Genomic DNA, 19,674 nt, shown 5'->3' with positions numbered 1-19,674 from the left:
AAAACCGGTAATTGCTTATGCACTGGAAAAGCACTAATGGTACCAAGGTTGTGGGGGCGGTGCTAAACTAATTGCAAAGAGCCAAATTTTCGTACGTCATGAATGTCCTCAAAAGGGGGCCAGAGTCAACCTCATCTTGATCACCTTCCAGCTCCGTAAAGACGCATAATGCAGCCAGATCAATTTCAAGCAGTGGTATCATAGTAGTTGGTTAATTAATTACGAGTGCTTTATGTAGCAGTAGCATTGTGGAGATCCTTAATTGAAATTGTAAAATAAGTTTAATATCAAATTGATTAAAAATAAAAATTAAAAATTAAATCGACAATCAATAAAAAAGTTTAGAAACAAAATTGGTCCAACAAAGAAGTTAGCTTGTTAGAAAGAATTTACTCTCTTAAACAATCCATGGGTTACATCTTGACGTAACTACAGAATCCATTTTTGACAAGTTTTCGCATCAGGTTTAACTCTTGGGTACCACTTGTCAGCATCACAATAACTGCAGTAGGTTCATTCATTTCACAAATCATTAATATATTCTCTGCTTTTATAAACTTTCAACTTGAATGTTATAGATGACTTATTACTGCTTAGTTCTAATATATTTGCAAAGTTCATTTAAATAATTAACTTATGGAGAGTACAAAGTACAAACAATCGACACAAATTTTTAGTAGTATTAAATTTTTTATGGTAAACACAGTAAAAATCTTACGTCTACCAAAGGAAAAAAAAAAAAGATCCTTTACATTGAAATTGATGCTCATACCATGTCTTCTGGAATTGCTACTCATACCATTTAAAGCAAGATATTGTCGGCAACAAAATAAGGTCCTTGAATCACATATTTTCCCTTCACATATCTTGATATAACTATTAGCAGACCTAGTGGAGCGTATTACTTCAAAGGTCAAGGTACATCTTTTCAGGTTGTGACGCGTCATAGTTGTTGCATTTTTATTAATATATGTAGAAACTCTAGACCTGTCAACGGGCTGGAATTTATTATTCTGGATCTGGACCGGCATACTATATCGGATTCAGATCCGATCCGTTTACCCGACGGGTCTTCCACTTTATGTTTCGGATCCGAATCTGAATCCGAATCCGACGGGTCCTGGATCCGGGTCGGGTTTACCCGATAAAAACTATCAAAACTTACAATTTCTAACAAAAATGAGAAAAAAATATATTTGTAAACTAATTTCTAACTAATACAAAAAAAAAAAACCAAATAAGAAAAGAAATCAAATTGACCTTACTCATATACATCACCCTAATCAAATTATATTGATAAATATATATATTTTAAATTATTAATTCATTTATATCCGCATCTGGGTCATATACGGGTCGGAATACTATATTTCGTATTCGATCCATTTTTGTTTGACAAAACAGATCCGGATCCGGGTCCGAGTTCGGGTCCGGATAACGGAATTAAATCCCTACCCGTATCCGGAATAATTTGACGGATCCGGTCCGGGTTCGGGTCGTTGACAGGCCTACTGATGACCAATAGTTCCGAGGGCCAAGTTTATATATATATATGTCTAATGCGGAGGTTCAACCTTGCAGCATTATAATCTGCTACAACGCAGACGGCTTCGAAGGTAGTATGCCCTGTTGCGTACAGAAATTGTTTGGTTTGGTTCCTCCTACAATTGCAATTTAATTGACATCCAGAGACCCTATGCCGATTCCGTTTAGTTCCACAGTGCTACCATTGTACTCTCCCCTAGCAAAGTGAATACTATGCCGGAGTCTCTGTGGTGGTGCCAGCCGTGCTTATTATGCACTATATTTTGCGGTCATTTTAGAAGTTTTTACTCGTATTTTGTTACTAAAAACCAAGATTTGTAGGTGATATTATTATAAAGAGTAAATCTTTTCTACACTGACGGTGTATACACTATTATCGTTGGATTCATGACATGTGTGCAAAAGTTGAAATTCAACTTTTGCATAGTTGTCAATCATCCAACGCTGATAGTGTATACACCGTCAGTGTAGGAAAGATTAAAAGTTGATGTTTGAGTGTGGTGATTAAATGTTAGAACTTTTGCTTCCTAGTACTCGTTAGATTTGTTGATTTTGTAGGTGAAAGGTTTGAAAGGAATTTGGTTGCCAAGACAAGTGACGAGCATCTCCACTTTGAAATTCATGGTCGTACACTGTCAAATTTGTGAACACCGTCTTCGATTGTGCCAAGATTGCTATTAAAAGCACGCAAAGAATTTGGTGGGATGCTATAGCTAAACCTTTTGCCATTGTTTTGTTATAGAGAAAACGAAGCAAAGGAGAAGAAAGAAGGAAACAAGCTGATGTCATGTGAAGTATAAAGCTGATGAGGAGAACGATTTATGGCGGGCCCCTTTTGAAAGTTTCATGGGTGCAAAAATTTAATTCTTTGCAATTATTTTACAATCACCCGCGGATAATAATTTTAATTTTGACTAGGACATGTCATCCATCTTTATCCAATGAAACATGTGCGAAAATTTTAATCATTAAAGGCCTAAAACTTATGTATAACCCCTCATGATTTGAATCATATGCATATATAATAAAGTCGTATTTTGATACTTATCTTATAGTACTTCCTCTTTCATACGTGGCACCCTAATTGAGTGAGTTTTTGTAATGCACTCTGTGATAAATTATGTGCTCTTATATTTTAATTATTTTCTCTCTCTCTTCTCAAAACAAGTTGTTACACTTTAATCTTACTTTCATCAAATTTCAGATAGGCTTATCTCTTTTTTTTCAGATAGGCTTATCTCTTTAATGAGGCTTATCTTTCCCACTTTATTTTCAAAATATTTTCTCATCCTAATACTCTCAATTAAACTTGGGATATCGATTACCTTCCGTGCTTTTACTTCTACATAATGTGTAGTTGTATACACATGTTTTTTTTTTCTTCATCAATACCTAAGTTCTTCATCAATACCTTAGTTGTTTTTTTTCCTCTTTTTTTTCCTTGGAACTCCTATGCTTTGTACAATTTTTTTCTTCATCAATAGGCAAGTTTTTCTATCTTTTCTTGGAACATTTTTATAGTTTTAACAATTCTTTGAATTATTTTATACCAAGTTTATTCATGATATAGGTATCACAAAAAGGGTGATGGATAGGAAGGTGAACCTAAAGAAGTTTTAACAATTGGGCATTTGTACTCTTCAAAAAACCATATGACTCTTGATAGTGAAAATAGAAAGGGATTATAATTTTATGGTTGATAGGCCGTTTGTGTTCATAAGTCAAGAATATTGTTGTAACATTTACAAGATTGTAGCTTTTACAAGTGAAACATGGTAACATAATTTCGTGATTGTTATTCATTATCACAGTTTTTGCTTCTTAATTGATTTGTTATTCACACAATAATTAGAACAGATTGTAAAAGGACTTACAATAATTCTTATACGTTGATGTCTATTTTGTTCATAATATAGGCATCACCGCAACTTTTTGTAACAATTTTAACTGTTTTTTTTTTGGTTTAATAGCAATATGATGCTCAAGATTTCAAAGCTTCTCCTTCAGGTTTTGGTTGAATTATTGCTTTTATCCTATAACCTGAAAGCTTTTGCCACAACCAACACTAACAGTCAATCCCTTCTATGTTGCTACTAACAACTGTAGACATCAAATTTGGAAGATAAAGAAAATGGAATAAATATAATTTGGTAGTAATAATTGAATGAATAACGGAAAATGTACAGGATATAATAGGGATTGTATATCTGTTTATATTTTATTATTGTTTGATGCTTGTTTTCGATTTGTTTGGAAGAGGAGCTATTAATGAGATTTCTTGGCCATGGGACGCTACTATTGGAAGATAGGAAATTTTGGATATACTATTAAAGGAGATTTGGTGGCCACCCATTGTGGCCGTGTAATACCCATTACACAAATTATTCTGATGATGTGTGTAATGGGTGGGCCAGCCAGAGTGTTCAACTTACTGACAAAATTTTGCCCAGCAATCTTGAAGGTTTCAACGTTCATTTATTGCAACGGTTATGTTTTTGCAACGTTCATTTTTTTCCAACGGTCATATTTTAATTCCCTATATAAACACACAACACACTCTTTTTTTTTCATATCCCACTATTCTTCTCTATTATTTCTTTTACTCTCTCACTCATTTTCCTCAAACTCTGTGCACAATTTTTTTAAAATTTCCATATTTTGTGATTATGGATGAAAATTTTAGTATTTTTACAAATATGTTAAATGCTCCAAATATAGAAAATATATCATCCTCACAAAATCAAAACCCCCAAAATTTTCCAAATTACCCATTTTCTGGTATTCCTACAAAAGTGCAAAATTATACATATCCCCTAAATTTATCCACTTCCAATCATCCATCAAATTTCCAAAATCTACCAAATTTTTCATATCCAATTCCCATGTATCCTCCACCTACTTATTTTAATCCAAATATGGAAAATCACTACACATCGGGGTATTATGACTTTGGTATGGGTTGTGGAGGCTCAAAAACTCCGACGGAGATAAGGAAGGATTTTAATTTTGCCGGCCAACAAGAAAATGCTGCGTCAACGGAATCAACGTCGGACTCTCAATTTCCACCATATTCAACACAACGTGGAGTGGATAACATTACTCTCACCAATGAGGCGATGGAAGAATGTGATTATAAACGCGTTCCATGGAGTGTGGATGATGACAAGATGCTTGCAAGTGCTTGGCTCACAATTTCTAATTGTAGCATTGTGGGAAATTCTCAAAATGATGAGAGTTTCTGGAAACGAGTCACAAACTACTTTAACGAGAATCGGCAATTTGGGCTGCCAAGAAAATATAAAGCTGTGAAATCACATTGGCACTGGTTGAGTCGAATGGTCAATGAATTCAACCAATACTACAACAAATTGGTTGGAGAACATCATAGCGGATGGAATGATGATCAGATCAAACAACATGCACGAGAGCTTTTTCACCAGAATAAGAATAAGCATTTTTTACATGAACATGTATGGGTGTTGTTGAAAAATGATCCGAAATGGAAAGCAAATACTCCTATGCAGCGTTCTTCAAAAAAGGTAAGAACTGATGAAAGCAGGGCATACACTTCTTCATCCAATGCGGATTCAAGTTTCGACATCGATGACAGTGAAGTACGTGAAGTTCATCCACTTGGTCAAAAAACAGCAAAGAAGGGAAAGAGAAAGGGAAAATAAAAAACGAATGAACAAGATATGGGTGGAGAACTTAGTCAAATCCGGATCATGTTGAAAGAGCACAAAGAAGAAAAATTGCAAGCGATGGAAAACTTAGCAAATAAGTTAGACAATTATAATTTCCGAAGTGATTATGAAATCCTATTGAAGGATACCACAGGCATGTCCGAGCAGCAGCTTAAAATTCATGAGCATATGTGTTCCATCCTAAAAGCCAAGTATAATATTTCTTAGTTTAGTTTTAATTTCATGGTTAGTAATGTAATTTTTTAATTTTCCATTTTGTATTTGAGTGCTTAATAATTTGTTTGCAACATGTACTTATAATTAATTTTGCATTTTACTATTTTTATTTTAATATTAAAACTAGCCGTTGGAAAACTAGCCGTTGGAAACTAGCACTATATATGTATTAGTAAGACTCCACACATTGAAACCATAAACTCAACACACTCCAAAATGTCTCAATATCCTGATCCCTCTCTTATAGAAGAAGTAAAAAAAATTTTAGCCGATGAAATGGAGGACGACACAGAGGATCAAATTATGATGCTGTTGGAGCAGTGGCAAATGCACCACACATCTTCAAGTTCTAATATGCATCCACGTAGTCGAAGATATTACGATCGAGAGCAGGGTGTCGGGCATGTCCGACTCTTTAATGACTATTTTGCCGACAATCCAGTTTATCCTTTACATATATTCTACCTACGGTTTCGAATGAGAAGAGAATTATTCCTTTGAATTGTGGAGTCCATTACAAATCATTCTGAGTTTTTTCAAATGAGGGCTGATGTAGCAGGCAAAAAGGGACTTTCTCCTCTTCAAAAAATCACGGCAGCTATCCGACAGTTAGCATATGGGGCACCAGCTAATCAGTCGGACGAATACATAAGAATGGGTGAAACCACTACAATCGAGTGTTATTGTGCCGATGTGTGATCGATATTTATGAGGCACAACACTCGAGAAGGCCTAATGCTAATGACGTTGAACGTTTACTTAATTTGCATTCCTAGCGGCATGGCTTCCCTGGCATGCTTGGTAGCATGGACTGCATGCACTGGCAATGGAGGAATTGCACCGTGGCATGGAAAGATCAATTTACTCGAGGTGATGAAGGATCTCCCACAATAATGCTAGAAGCAGTCGCATCAGCAGATTTATGGATATGGCATGCATTTTTTGGCGTCGCGGGGTCTAACAATGACATCAATGTGCTCAATCAATCTCTACTATTTAACGACATATTGCAAGGATACGCTCCTGATGTTCAATTTATGGTAAATGGCACCCAATACAGTAAAGGGTATTATCTAGCAGATGGCATATATCCAGAATGGGCAACATTTGTTAAAAGTTTCACATCTCCTAGAGATCCAAATAGGATCAAGTTTAAGCAAATGCAGGAGGCTGCAAGAACAGACGTTGGAGTGCTCCAATCTCGTTGGGCTATTGTACGTTGTCCTGCTCGATTTTGGCATAGAGCAAAACTGAAAGATTTAATGTACACATGCATCATATTGCACAATATGATTGTCAAAGATGAAGGAGATGCAATAAGAAACTGGGATGCTGATGATGACGATCCAACGATTCCCTTGACTCAAGGTTTGGCCAAAAATTTTCAATATTGCCTTCAGAGGAACGTGGAATTACGTGATCGAGAAATACATCATCAACTTCGATCAGACTTGGTCGAGCATATTTGGGAACAATTCAGAGGCAATAACAATGAAAACTAGTATTCATTTTGTTATTATTTGTATTTTATTTGATTTAAGTTATGTAATATTATGTTATGGAGTTCAACTAATTACTTAAAGAATTATTAATTAAGTATGGATTATTATGATATCTTCGCAATTGAGGTATCACATATTTGTTTAATGTTCTGCATAATTATTTTTCAAAAAATAACAATATATTATTTTTGAGAGATAGAAAAAAATATATTGTTCAAACTTAGAAATTAATAATATTATTTTTAGAAGATAAAAAATTCAAAAGGTAAAAAATTTAATGCAAGTTAATACTTTATTTTTTAAAAATAACAAAAGTATTTTTAAAAATTACTTTATTTATTTATGGGATGTAAGTTATGCATTATTAAAATAAATGTTTGATTTAATTGTAGACCCATGCTATTACACCTTGTGGAGTGTAATCCACTGTGAGTGGAAGTGTAATAAAAGAGGAGAAAGTGAAATGCTGACGTAGCATATTGATTACACTCTAAACAGTGTAAACCATTGTGGATGATCTGAAGAGCATCTTAATACATTGCTGGTTAATAAAGGGAAAAAATTCGTTGTAATAAAAAGCAAGTATTAATGCATAAATAAAGTAAAATAAAATTTATAGAAAAAGTGTATATTATGTTTAGTGGCAATTTCAGTTGGTTTATACAGGTTTAACTAGTGCTAAATAAAATAAGTGAAGTGACTAACTTGGAAGTGACAAGTGAAGCAAAAATCTTGAGTATTGAAAGTAATGCTGCAAAAAGAAAACACAAAACATGCAAAAGAAAGTATATGTTACTACAGCAAGATATAAATGCATAGATCTGTTGAAGTAAAAAGTAAGAAAAATTATATTACTACATGTGAGAAAACAAGAAAGTGAAGGTGAGAATGAGAATGAAATAAAATGGGAAGGAAATAGAGCACAATAAAGGTTGGTAGTGTATGTAAGGGTGTGTATTGTACTATTCAAGATTAGTTTGTTGATAATAATTTCATCTAAAAAGGTAGTTTATGAAAGCTAAACTAAGCTAGTACTTTGTCTTTCAATCTAATGGTTATAAACACATGGAGTACAATTGATAATTCATTAAAAGGTTGACTTTCTTGTGAAGGGCAACCTAATGTTGCCGAAAAATGTAAGTATTTAATCTGGTTATGTAATTAAGATAAAGTTGAGTAGTTCAAGAATGATTGCATTACTTGACTTATGACTTATTACAAAAGCAAAGCAAAGGAAAAAATAGGAGAACCAAGCAATCTGTAAACTGACTTATTAAATAATCTAATAATGCAATAAATTTGGAAAAACATTTTTCTCTCCAAATTAGAACTTCTAATAAATAAGCTTTATTGAACAATTTAATAATGTAACAGCATAGAAAATAAGAAAAAAAATGCAAATCTAACTGTTACCATGAATACAACAACAAAGAGCATTTTAATGAAATATAACAGAGATACACATATTTTTGTCATTTAGATGTTAATGCATTCGTTTGATCAAGAAAGGAAAAAATTAATTATAATAAAAAAACACATATTAAGGTATAAATGAATTAAAATAGAATTGATAAAAAAATATACAAACACAAAGTCAAATGCTACAAAAAATTTTAATATGAACAAATTTAAAAATTTTGAAACAGAAAAATGCATACTACATTAAGCAGCAGTAATAATCTTTTTCTTTATACTAAGATGAAATTAGTTTTAAATAATCTTTTTTGTTACATTAACAAAATAACAAAATGTCAAAGAATATAACAATTTGAAAAAATCCATGCAATTCGACAATTTTTAACAAATGCAACTTAATTTGTCAAATATAACTTTAAATGATAATTCATATTCAAATAAATATAAATATAAATTCAAATAATAATAATGATAATAACATTGTAATCCGATTAAAACTTAAGTTAATTTATCAAATATAAGTTGAAATGATCATGTAAATAATACTCCAATTGAATTATATCTCTCCAAAATCTAGAGATTGAAAAGTTTATTAAAAATATTTCAACCTTATAACCGTAGGTAGAGGGCCTTACTCCTTTAGTCAACCTTATAATGTAATATCAAATCGACAAGACAATGCCAAATCCATAGAGAAAGAAAAAAAATTATCCATAGTGCCATGTGTCGGTAAGGAGAATTGTAACAGTAACTTTGGACCTTTGTTTATGTTATAGTAAGATTAGCGTGGTTGTTATATCACCTTTATGTTCACATTTTGGCATTTTTTGCTCATTGTCCTATTTAGGCTTAACTACTTTTCTTTTCTTTCTTTTGTTTTTAAGTTTTCTTGATTGGTGGTTTTTCTTTTCTTAATCATTAATCTGGAAGGAACATGCTACGGTATGATTAAAACATGCCTACATCATATATTTTAAAATCAAAAAATGGTTTTGCTTAATTTCCCCTTTGGTAGTATGTCATAAGAGGAAGGGATGAAATTATGTAAAGATATAGAATTTCTTGGATCATGTATAAAATTTTTCGTAGTTAATTTATTTAATATTGCAAGTTTATTATGGTAAATAATTTTGCACAAAATCTTATTATCAATTGTGTTTTTACAAGATCTAGATATTATTAGAAAACTAATGCATATCATGTTGTTTGTATCTTATATATTTTTTTTCAATTTAAATTTTGAGACTAATTTTTTTAGACTAATCTAGCCTTAAATAAATTGGGCAGTTGAACATATTGGATCATTACGAATCGAGTCAACTAATGAATGTAGTTAACACTCAAGTAGAGCTCGAATAGCTCGAGCAAGCCTTTAAGTATTTCAAAGACACTCAATACAAAGGTTCGCGAGTCTAATAGTCTTAACTTATTTTATTTTTTATCTTTATGATTCTAGTGTAATGCCTATTTTATTCATTTTAAAAATATTAACTTTATTCATTTTATTAACTAGTGTAATGTTTATTTATTTTATGATACTAGTGTACGGTCTTCCCGCTTTTACGTTCCTGCGTCGTTTGTAGACAAACTTGGTCCCTACCAAATTGTGGCACCGCAATAATTTGATTCCTACAAGAGAACAAAGAAAGATATTATTTAGTTCAGTTTAAAAGAAAAATTCCCAAGGGCAAGCATTTACTTTAGTTTAGTAAGCACGCAGGCATTTGCTTTTAGCAAATAAAAAAAATCCTCAAGGGCCTGCCATGCTTACTAAACACGGGACGCGGGGCTGGAGCGGTTGTCAGAACAACCGCTCCGGAAGGTGTAACACCATTTGTACATGGTGTAACATCATCTGTATAAGGTGTAACAATGAAATAACGGCGAATAACAATAGAACAATATTTTTGTGGATCCCACACGGCGTGAAAATCGAATTACAAAACGTGATTTGAGCCGCACAAATTTTTGAGACCTCATCCAGGCCGTGAACTGCCTGGGACGGTTGTCTCTGACAACCGCCCAGGCCCCTCGTCCCTAAACACGATATAGTTTAAGTAAATTATGTTGTCAGATCAACATTCACGTGACTTTTTTTTTAGTCGATATTCTAAGCAATTAGCCTTGGAGACGAGACAAGGCGGGCTTTCGGTGGAGTGTGGGCAGATGGAGAAGGGAAGCAAATGAGCCGAAAGGCATGTGACAGAGATACGTGTCACCATTGTATTTGTGCGACCGATTTCACCGTTAGCTAGGAGGCGACAATCACAAGGCTAGAAAAATTGTAATAAGTTTGGGACAGGTGAGGAGGTACCTCTACATCTCCTCTGTCCTCTCTTTTGGAAATGGAGATTACTTTTCCTGCTCTTCTGGTAAGCCTCCTCCTCTTTTTTCTTCTATGGAAGTTGACTGGGCTATTCATCAAAAGTTCCAGGAGCACTGATAGTCCCAGAAAACTCCCAGGGCCATGGAAGCTACCTCTGATTGGAAGTATGCACCATCTAGCTGGTTCTTTGCCACACCATGCTCTAAGAGACTTGGCCGACAAATTTGGACCCATCATGCATCTGCAGATGGGAGAAATATCTACAGTGGTCATATCAGCACCACAGGAAGCAAAAGAAGTGCTGAAAGTTCATGACATTTCCTTTGCAGACCGACCAGAATTTCTATCTTCTAAGATACTTGGTTATGATAACCTGGATATCGCCTTTTCTCCTTACGGTGATTACTGGAAACAGATGCGAAAAATCTGTCTCCTAGAACTCCTCAGTCCCAAGAGCGTGCGGTCTTTTGGCACTCTCCGGGAGGATGAGGCCTCGAAGGTGATTAGATCCATCAAGTCTTCAAACTCACCAGTCAATATTACTGACAAAGCCTTCACTTTTACGAATGACATAGTCTGCAGAGCAGCTTTTGGAAAGAGCTTCGCGCACCAAGATCGTCTGATAACGCTGATAAATGGGGCAATTTTAGCAAGCGGAGGTTTTGATATAGCTGATTTGTTTCCTTCGCTAAAATTCCTTCATTCCCTGAGTGGTTTGAAGCCAACACTGCTAAAGCTGCATCACGAGATTGACCAGATGCTTGAAAACATAATCAGTGAGCGCAAACAGAAGCGAGCAAATCAATCAATCCCCGTTGGCTCTCAATCAGAAGTGGAAGATTTAGTTGATGTCCTATTAAGACTCAAGGAAAGTGGTGACTTCAATATTCCTATTTCAACAGACAGCGTCAAGGCTGTTATTTGGGTAAGTATATAACATATCACAGACACCTCAAGTAAATTTCCCGTTTCATCATATTTTTAAGTAACCATTTTCTCTCCAACTGCAATACAGGACATTTTTGCAGCTGGGACTGAAACTTCTGCAGCCACAATAGACTACGCAATGGCAGAGCTGATTAGAAACCCAGGTGTGATGGAAAAGGTGCAAGCCGAGCTGAGACAGGTCCTCAAGGGGAAGGAAACAGTACAAGAGACAGACTTGAAGGAGTTGAATTACCTAAAAGCAGTGATCAAAGAGACTCTGAGGCTGCACCCTCCTCTTCCACTGATACTTCCAAGAGAATGCAGGGAGCCATGTAAGATTGGTGGTTACGATATTCCCGTCAAAACTAAAGTCATGATAAATGCCTGGGCAATTCATCGGCATCCTGAAGTTTGGCCGAGCCCCGAAAGGTTTAAACCGGAGAGATTTCTTGACAGTGGCAGTGACTCAATAGGGATGAATTTCGAGTATATCCCATTTGGTGGAGGAAGAAGGATTTGCCCAGGAGTATCATTTGGTTCGGCAGGGGTTGAGCTTCTTCTTGCTAAGCTGCTCTACCATTTTGACTGGTCACTTCCTAATGGAACTATAAGTCCTCAAATGCCAGATATGACCGAGGCCTTTGGTGCAACTGCAAGAAGAAAGAGCAGCTTGATTTTAGTTGCAACTTATCATGATCCATTTGCATAGTTCAAATTCTGGAATGCACTCAATTGTTTTGCTGGCCGGTTGGATTCTGCATTAGCAAAACAAACACCAAACGGAATCCTGTAACCACAGAGTATCCTATGGAAGTTACTCCATATTTTATTGCTGTAATAAACGTTTAACGTTCGTGGATTATATATTGCCTTTTGATGATGAATCCAGATGGTTTTGATATGGTCTCAAGACATCGTATATTTGGGTTGTTGTCAATATATGTCACTAAACAATGTATGAAAAGTTGAAAACCCATATTTCGTAGAGATCTACAGCCCCCGGCGACAAAGACAAGCGTTAGATCACTGCGGAGTCTAATTGGGTACTAATACACACCAAAAACTACATAGTAAAGCATGCTAAAGATATGCAAAATAAGCACTTATCATGTATCAATATTACTTAATTTAGGGTTTTTAGATAGGGTATTTTATATAGTTTTTTAACAATTAAAATGACTAATACACATTTAATTGTACTTCATGTTAAAACCTACATTTTGTTGAAATCTAGTGAAGTTTGCATTTTGTAATTTAAGTTGAAAAATTGCATTTCTACATATTTAAGTAGTTTAAACTTCATGTTTTTGAATGTTTCAATGTTTCAATCATCAATTAGAATGAAGTGAGAAGATATTTGGATGATTTTTGATAATTTGAAGTAATTTTAAGTGAACATGAAGTACAAAATGTTCAAAAGATGAAATGCCATCAAGTTCAAGTGAAGAAAGCATTGGAAACCCTAAGAGAATCTGGAATTTTGGCTATAACTTGAGTCATAAGAATTAGATTGAAATGATTCTTATATCATTTTAAAGCAAAAATCCATAGCTACAATTATTATGAGACATCGAAGTCTAATTCATAAGTTTCAAGGGTCAAAATGCTGCAATATAGAGGTGCATTTTTATGTCTATCTTCTACAAAATGTCTTATGACCAGTCAAGGGGGTATTTCTATCATTTTCCAGTTTACAGAATTTCAAATGAGATGATTCTTAATACATTAGAAAGTTAATTCAAAAAATTACAACTTTTATGTTTTGTACAAGAGTTAGTTTAGCTTCCTAGATTGAGAAATTTGCAGCTTTAATTGATGCAAAAATCGAGCAATTTCCAAAATCAAGAGAAACCTATGGGGAAGGACAATATGCGGACCAATGCGCGACCCTCCTCTACGTATTCTACCCCTCCCCGGTATGCATATTTCGGCTATGCAAGTTGTAGGGCAATTTGCAGTTTGTTTACACAACTTTTTGACCATTTTTCTAATCAAATTTTGGTAGAAACTGCCTAAGGAAGCATAGAGATTTCAAGAATTAACTTTTGGCAATTCCAAAAGTCAACTTGCATCAACTTTAACATGATTGATTGGAATTTTAATTTGCTATAAATAAAGGTCTTAGAGAATTTGTTTTGTAACTTTAAAGTCCAGAGAAACAATATAAAAATATAGTCTTCATTAGCATTTCCTTAAGTCATTAGATTAGTATAAGAGTAGTATAATTCTTCAAATCCTTGTAGCTAACTAAAAGAAGGAGATAAGGATGAAAATGAGAGTTTGGAACTTATGTGACAAGCGTGATATCTTTTTTATACTTTATTTTTTGCATTGGTTTTTATGTTTTGTTATAATACAAGTTTGGTTCTCGTTTTCTTAACTTATATGTTTTGCTAGTCTGTATATCTAAGGAGTGGATAAACTTCTATGATTGTTAAATGAGATTTTCATGGTCATTTAAACTTTTTTCTTGAGTAAGTTATTTAACACTTTTGTTCTACAATCATGATTACTTGGTCTCATTACCTGTGATTATCTAAAAAGTATTGTTTCACCAATAACCATTATGATTTAGTACTCGTTCATGGAATTGTTAAACTTAGAGAGTTAAATCATTAAAGTATGGTTGCACCTTTGTGGCTTTAGTAGTTTGTTCCATATAATTTAATGAATTTATAACTATTTTCATGTCAGGTTAGTAGGTGTGGAGTAGTTATATAAATGATTGGTATACTTATGAAAGCATATATCATGTGTATTTAGAAATTACACTATAACTAGTCAAGGTAAATAAACTCATTTAATCCGTAATTTTTACTTGCAAGAGTAGTTAATAAATCAATAACTCTATTGATGTCTTTGTTATTATTTTTACTACTTTTGTTTCATGTTAGAAGTATAAATTTACTTGATTTATTTGTGATAGTCCAAATAATAGATGATTAAAATCACATCGGTAATTGAAGAGGCGATTTTTGGTGGATAAGTAAGCCGACCTAAATCAGTCCTCTTGAGATGAGGTGAGGTGAACTCTGGATCCGAAGTCAACCTCCTTGTCCGAAGTGAATGGCGGGGCTTCTCCCCTGGGATCACTCCGACGATCAAGTTAGTATGAGAATGAGAAATATGCTAGAGTATGAGCAAACGAACAGTGTATGCTTACTTGTTGGGAGTGTGCGGGGTATTTATAGAACGAGAGTGGAGGGCATGACGGAGGTCTTATGCCGGCGGGACCCATGTCCTGCCATTACGGCTCTGCTCCCTGTCAGATGGCCTGACTCTGACACTGTAGCCGCCCGGACAGGGTGACGGGGAGTCCTTTGCAGTAGCCATTAAGTGCAACAGTGCTTTTCAAATAAAGCACACTGATCCCGGGTGATGTCAGGTGTCCTGACATCATTAGCGTGCAGCTGAGGTGAAGGTGCCGAGGTCACCTACCCGGTAGACTAGGGATTTAGCCGAGCTTAGGGGATATCCCCGAGTCGCGGATGAGCTCTGATGAAGGACGAGGTGAGTTCACCTCGGTCATGAAGGATGGCCGAGGTGAGCATCCTCAATAAGCCCCCCAAGCCTCGGGAGCTCCGGGCTAGGGAGGTTCCGAGGCTTCCTTGTGCCGAAGTTGTAGAGAGTCGGAGTCCCGAAACTGCCCCGGAAGATGCGGGGACGCGACACGTGGACGTGTCAGTTGACAGGACGTGGTCACTGGTAACCGTCGCGTCGTGAAGTAGTGGGACGTTTCGTGCAGGGTGTCAGCCGAAAGGACGGGGCATTAATGAGGAGAGAGGGAGGCACGACGTTCTGAGTTCGAACGTGGCCGTCCTTTCGCATTCTTGCCGCCTCTTCATATTCCGCCCAAACCCTTATAAATAGGGGGGGCCCCCTCACCGCACTTCTCACACCTTTCATTTTCATCTGAGATTTGCAAGTTCACGAGCGTAGCCGAGGTCAGTTCTTTCAGCCGAGGTCGGTCTAGTAGCCGAGATCAAAGCCGAGGTCATCAACTTCGTCCAACTCCGTAGGCAATAGTAAGTATTCTTCTTCTTTCTTACCTCATCTTTCACCCATGGCCAAAACAGCTAAGACCCACAAAGAAACCGTGACACCGAGTTACCGAACCGAGGTGAGGCCGGATCCTGTAGAAGTGACGACGTCCAGCTCTGATGGGTCGACGCCGAGCTCTGGGGAAGGATCCACCGAGGAGACCCGCGAGGAGGTTGACGTCGAGTTGGAGTCATCCGAGATGAGCGAGAGTGGCTCCGAAGTGGCCTATGATGAGGAGCTCGGCGTCGAGATACCACACGACGAGGACGCACTGGAGCCTGTCGCTCCCGAAGATACATCCAACATCGACTTCGGCAAGATGCCGAAGTTTAGGAGTCGCATCGGAAGAGATAGGGCCGTGAAGGTGATAAACAAGTACCCTTTCCGGTCGGGGTACGAGATCACACCGCCCGGGGTGGATGACTCAGCCGAGAAGCCCCCCATTGGCATGGTGGCCATCTATGTCCAACAATTGGAGGCCGGGCTGAGGATGCCTACGTCGAGGTTCTTCAGGGATCTGCTCCGTCACTTCGGCGTGAGGATTACCCAACTCGCCCCGAATGCGATCCGCATCATTATTGGGTTCGAGATGCTGTGCCGACATCAGGAGGTGACTCCGTCTGTCGACCTCTTCCGCCGATGCTATACCCTCAAGGCGCACGGGACAGACAAGGGATGGTTCTATGTTGGCAATCGGAACAATGCCATTCCGAAGTTGGTGGTCGGCGCTCCCAGCTCAATCAAGAATTGGAAGCGCGACTACTTCTTTGTGTCCGAAATGGACTTCCCCAGGGGCTTTTGGTGGAGGCCAATCAAAGCGAAGGCCGATCCCTCTGCTGGGGATGCCAAGGAGGAGGACTTCCAGAAGCTGATGGGGTCGGGACTTCGGATATACAGTCTGGACTACCCCGAAGCCGTGCTGGTTGACGGGGGAATTAGCCGAGCTTTGATCCCTCTTGACAAGACTCCCTTCACCTCCACTAAACTTAAGATACCTTGTAATTTTCTTTCATAGCTTTGATTTCACTTCGGCTAAGGCACATGATAATATTTGCTCTTTGTGCAGTGACTAAACTGTCCGACCTCGTCGTCTCTGGCTCGTCCGAAGTGGCCAAGAGGCAGAAGAGGAAGAGCACTGACGAGACATCGGCACCTCCGCCAAAGAAGAAGAAGTCACAAGGACCAGCCGCTAAGACTTCGGCGTCTAAAGGCACTCCCACCAAGGTTGGCCAGAGCAGCTCGGCCACGGCGACTACTGGGTCCACCTCGTCTGTGCCAGAGGGAGTTCCCCTTGGAGTTGTTACAACAGTCACATCTCCTTCTGGCCGAGGCAAGCAGCTGAAGCCTCCAGTTAATCCGGTGTCGGGGACCTCGCTATGGAATCGTTTCCATAGCCCCCCAGTGTTTCCCGGAGGCGATAAGACGCACCCCGGCGGGCATTGGTGTCCGGACTGGAAAATTTCGGTCAACGACAGGTGCCAGCATCCTCGGGTTGCCCAAGAACTAGTGATGCACTCCCCCTTGCCGAGGGACTTGGAGTTCATGAAGAAGCTGAGCCCGGCCGAGATGGTTCAAAGTCTCATGGTGTCCACAGCTTCCACCTCGGCCTTTGTGGCCGAGATGGCACACCGCTACTGTGCTCTGGTCGAGGAACAGGACACCGGCAAGTTGCAGAATCAAATCTCCAAGTTGGAGAAAAAACTGTTGGTGTCCGAGTCTGAGAAGGCCGAGCTTGAAAGGCGGCTTAAGGAGGCCGAGGTGAAGGATGAGGAGGCCGCGGCTACTATCAACAGTCTCCGATCGGCCCTCGAAGAGGAGCAGAAGAGGGGGGACGAGGTGAAGGCGTCCCACGAGCAAGCTCTCGAGGGTACCGGAGCCTCGGCCGTAGACGCTTTTCGGAAGTCCGAGGCCTTCATCAAGGACCTCGGCCAACTACTTACGCCTAACTTCATGTTTGGCTTCACATCGGCCGTTGACGAGGCCGCAGCTCACCTCTCCTCCGAGGCCTTGGAGTCCTTAAAAAACCATACCAGCTACAATGAGGACTCCAAGGAGTTATGCGATCGGATGGCCGAAGGCATTCAGGCAGGAAGGAATTTGGCCGAAGTCCAGGTCGAGTTCAACAAGTGGCTGTCCGAACTCGACGAAGTGTTCGAGGACGTGGAAGTGGAAGAAGCTGGAGGAGAGGACGCTGAGGGAGACGAAGCCGGAGGGGACGTCGGCAAAGAGCATGGAGATGAAGTTCACCCCGGCGGAAAAGAGGCCGAAGAGAAGGATGCCCAGGAGGGAGCCAAGACCGGGGATGGAGCCGAGACGGGGGTCTAGGCTCGCGGCTTTAAGGGGGTGGCCGAGGTGGAGAGTGCTTAGTAGCATTCGGACCTCGGCCTTGTACTTTTGTAACGCTCTTTCTTATTGAATGAAAGCATATTTCTTCTCGTCTCAGTGCTTTAATTTCTTGCTTTGACTTCATCCCTTGCTTGTCCCCCTTATTTTTTAATAGCGTAACAACGATATTGAAGAATAACATAATAGCTGAAGTCATTACTTGATTAAAAATTCAGGCGTAATACAATCTGAGGTTCTCGGCGTGCCAAGACCTCGGCACTAATGAGCCATCTCGGTAACTCAGTTTACAATACCCCTTAGCGTCAGATTCCACAACTCGGTAAGGGCCTTCCCATTTCGGGCATAATTTCCCTTGCGGTTCAGCTCGGCTGACTGAGTTTTTTCTAAGAACCAAGTCTCCAGGTTGGAATCTACGATGTCTCACGCGGGCATTGTAGTAGTGTGCCAGTGTGTTCTTGTAAGAAGCTATCCGGGCTGAGGCGAGATTCCTTCGTTCTTCGACGAGGTCGAGGTCCAGCTGCCTCTCTTCGTCGTTCACCTCGGCGGCATAGGCTGCCAGCCGAGGGCTGGGGGTAAGGATCTCAGCCGGGATGACCGCCTCGGCGCCGTAGGTCAGGGAGAATGGGGTCTCTCGCGTCGCTGACCTCGGCGTGGTCCGATACGACCACAGGACACTGGGGAGTTCCTCCACCCAAGATGACCCAACTCGGTGTAGTCGGGTCCTGAGACCATGTAGAAGAGTCCGGTTGAAGTTTTCTGCTTGACCATTGGCCTGGGGGTGGCCTACCGAAGTGAAGTGTTGTTTGATGCCGAGGTTCTCGCACCAAGTCTTGAACGGGTTCTCGGCAAACTGTCTCCCATTGTCCGAGATGATGACCCGAGGTATGCCGAAGCGGCAGATAATGCACTTCCAAAAGAATTTTTGAATGGCCAGCCCTGAGATGGTCCGAAGTGGCTCGGCCTCGACCCACTTGGTGAAGTAATCCACAGCGGTTACTAAGAATGTATAACCCCCGACGGCTTTGGGGAAGGGACCTATGATGTCTGTCCCCCATTGCTCAAACGGCCAGGGTGAAGTGATGGGGACCATGAAGTTTGAAGGCTGGTGGTGCTCGGGTGCGTGGACTTGGCAGGAAGGGCAGCCGAGAACGAGGTCCTGGGAGTCTTGCCGAAGTGATGGCCAGAAATATCCCAGGAGCATAGCTTTCTTAGCTAGCATCCTGTGGCCGATGTGAGCCCCACATAGGCCCTCGTGGATCTCGTGGGGGACCTCGCGTCCTGCCTCGGGGGTGACACACCTCAACCATGGGCCGAGGTAGGAGCGCTTATATAGTTCTCCATCGCGGAGTGCATACCGAGCGGCTTTGCGTTGTATCTTCCTTGCTTCAGCTCGGTCTTCGGGAAGGACTCCTTGACCCAAGAAAAGGATGAACGGGGTCATCCAAGTTTCTTCAGAGTGCACGGGGCAGGCCACCTCTTCCACGTACCCTGGTTCACTCAGGACCTCCACCAAGACGGTTTTGCTGAGGTCAGAGAATGAAGTGGAAGCCAGCCGGGATAAGGCGTCGGCTCGCTTATTCTGGGACCGAGGGATCCTTTGGATTTCGAATGACTTGAAGTACGCGGTGAGTTGGTGAACTTTGGAGAGGTA

General features: G+C 39.4%; 2 protein-coding genes and 1 pseudogene across 2 annotated transcripts; all 3 read left to right on the top strand.

The window, feature by feature from the left end:
• The first annotated feature begins 4,460 nt into the window (after positions 1-4,460).
• On the top strand, positions 4,461-5,222 carry LOC113774436 (glutathione S-transferase T3-like). The gene has a single exon (XM_027318973.1). The coding sequence runs from the start codon at positions 4,461-4,463 to the stop codon at positions 5,220-5,222; it is 762 nt and encodes a 253-aa protein (XP_027174774.1).
• Positions 5,223-5,741: 519 nt separating this feature from the next.
• On the top strand, positions 5,742-6,967 carry LOC113774435 (annotated as a pseudogene).
• Positions 6,968-10,692: 3,725 nt separating this feature from the next.
• LOC113774547 (premnaspirodiene oxygenase-like) lies at positions 10,693-12,546 on the top strand. The gene is made up of 2 exons (XM_027319088.1): positions 10,693-11,634; positions 11,725-12,546. Exons 1-2 carry the CDS (start codon positions 10,729-10,731, stop codon positions 12,343-12,345), a joined length of 1,527 nt encoding a protein of 508 aa, XP_027174889.1. The 5' UTR covers positions 10,693-10,728; the 3' UTR covers positions 12,346-12,546.
• Positions 12,547-19,674: the final 7,128 nt, after the last annotated feature.

Source organism: Coffea eugenioides, chromosome 6 (genome assembly GCF_003713205.1).
Source record: "Coffea eugenioides isolate CCC68of chromosome 6, Ceug_1.0, whole genome shotgun sequence".
NCBI classification, from domain to species: Eukaryota; Viridiplantae; Streptophyta; class Magnoliopsida; order Gentianales; family Rubiaceae; genus Coffea; species Coffea eugenioides.
This window is presented reverse-complemented; position numbering and strand designations above follow the sequence as displayed.

Coding starts and splice junctions, on each gene's coding strand:
- LOC113774436 (XM_027318973.1), top strand. CDS start 4,461: ATGGAAAATCACTACACATCGGGGTATTATGACTTTGGTATGGGTTGT.
- LOC113774547 (XM_027319088.1), top strand. CDS start 10,729: ATGGAGATTACTTTTCCTGCTCTTCTGGTAAGCCTCCTCCTCTTTTTT. Junction 11,635..11,724: donor GCGTCAAGGCTGTTATTTGG/GTAAGTATATAA, acceptor ACTGCAATACAG/GACATTTTTGCAGCTGGGAC.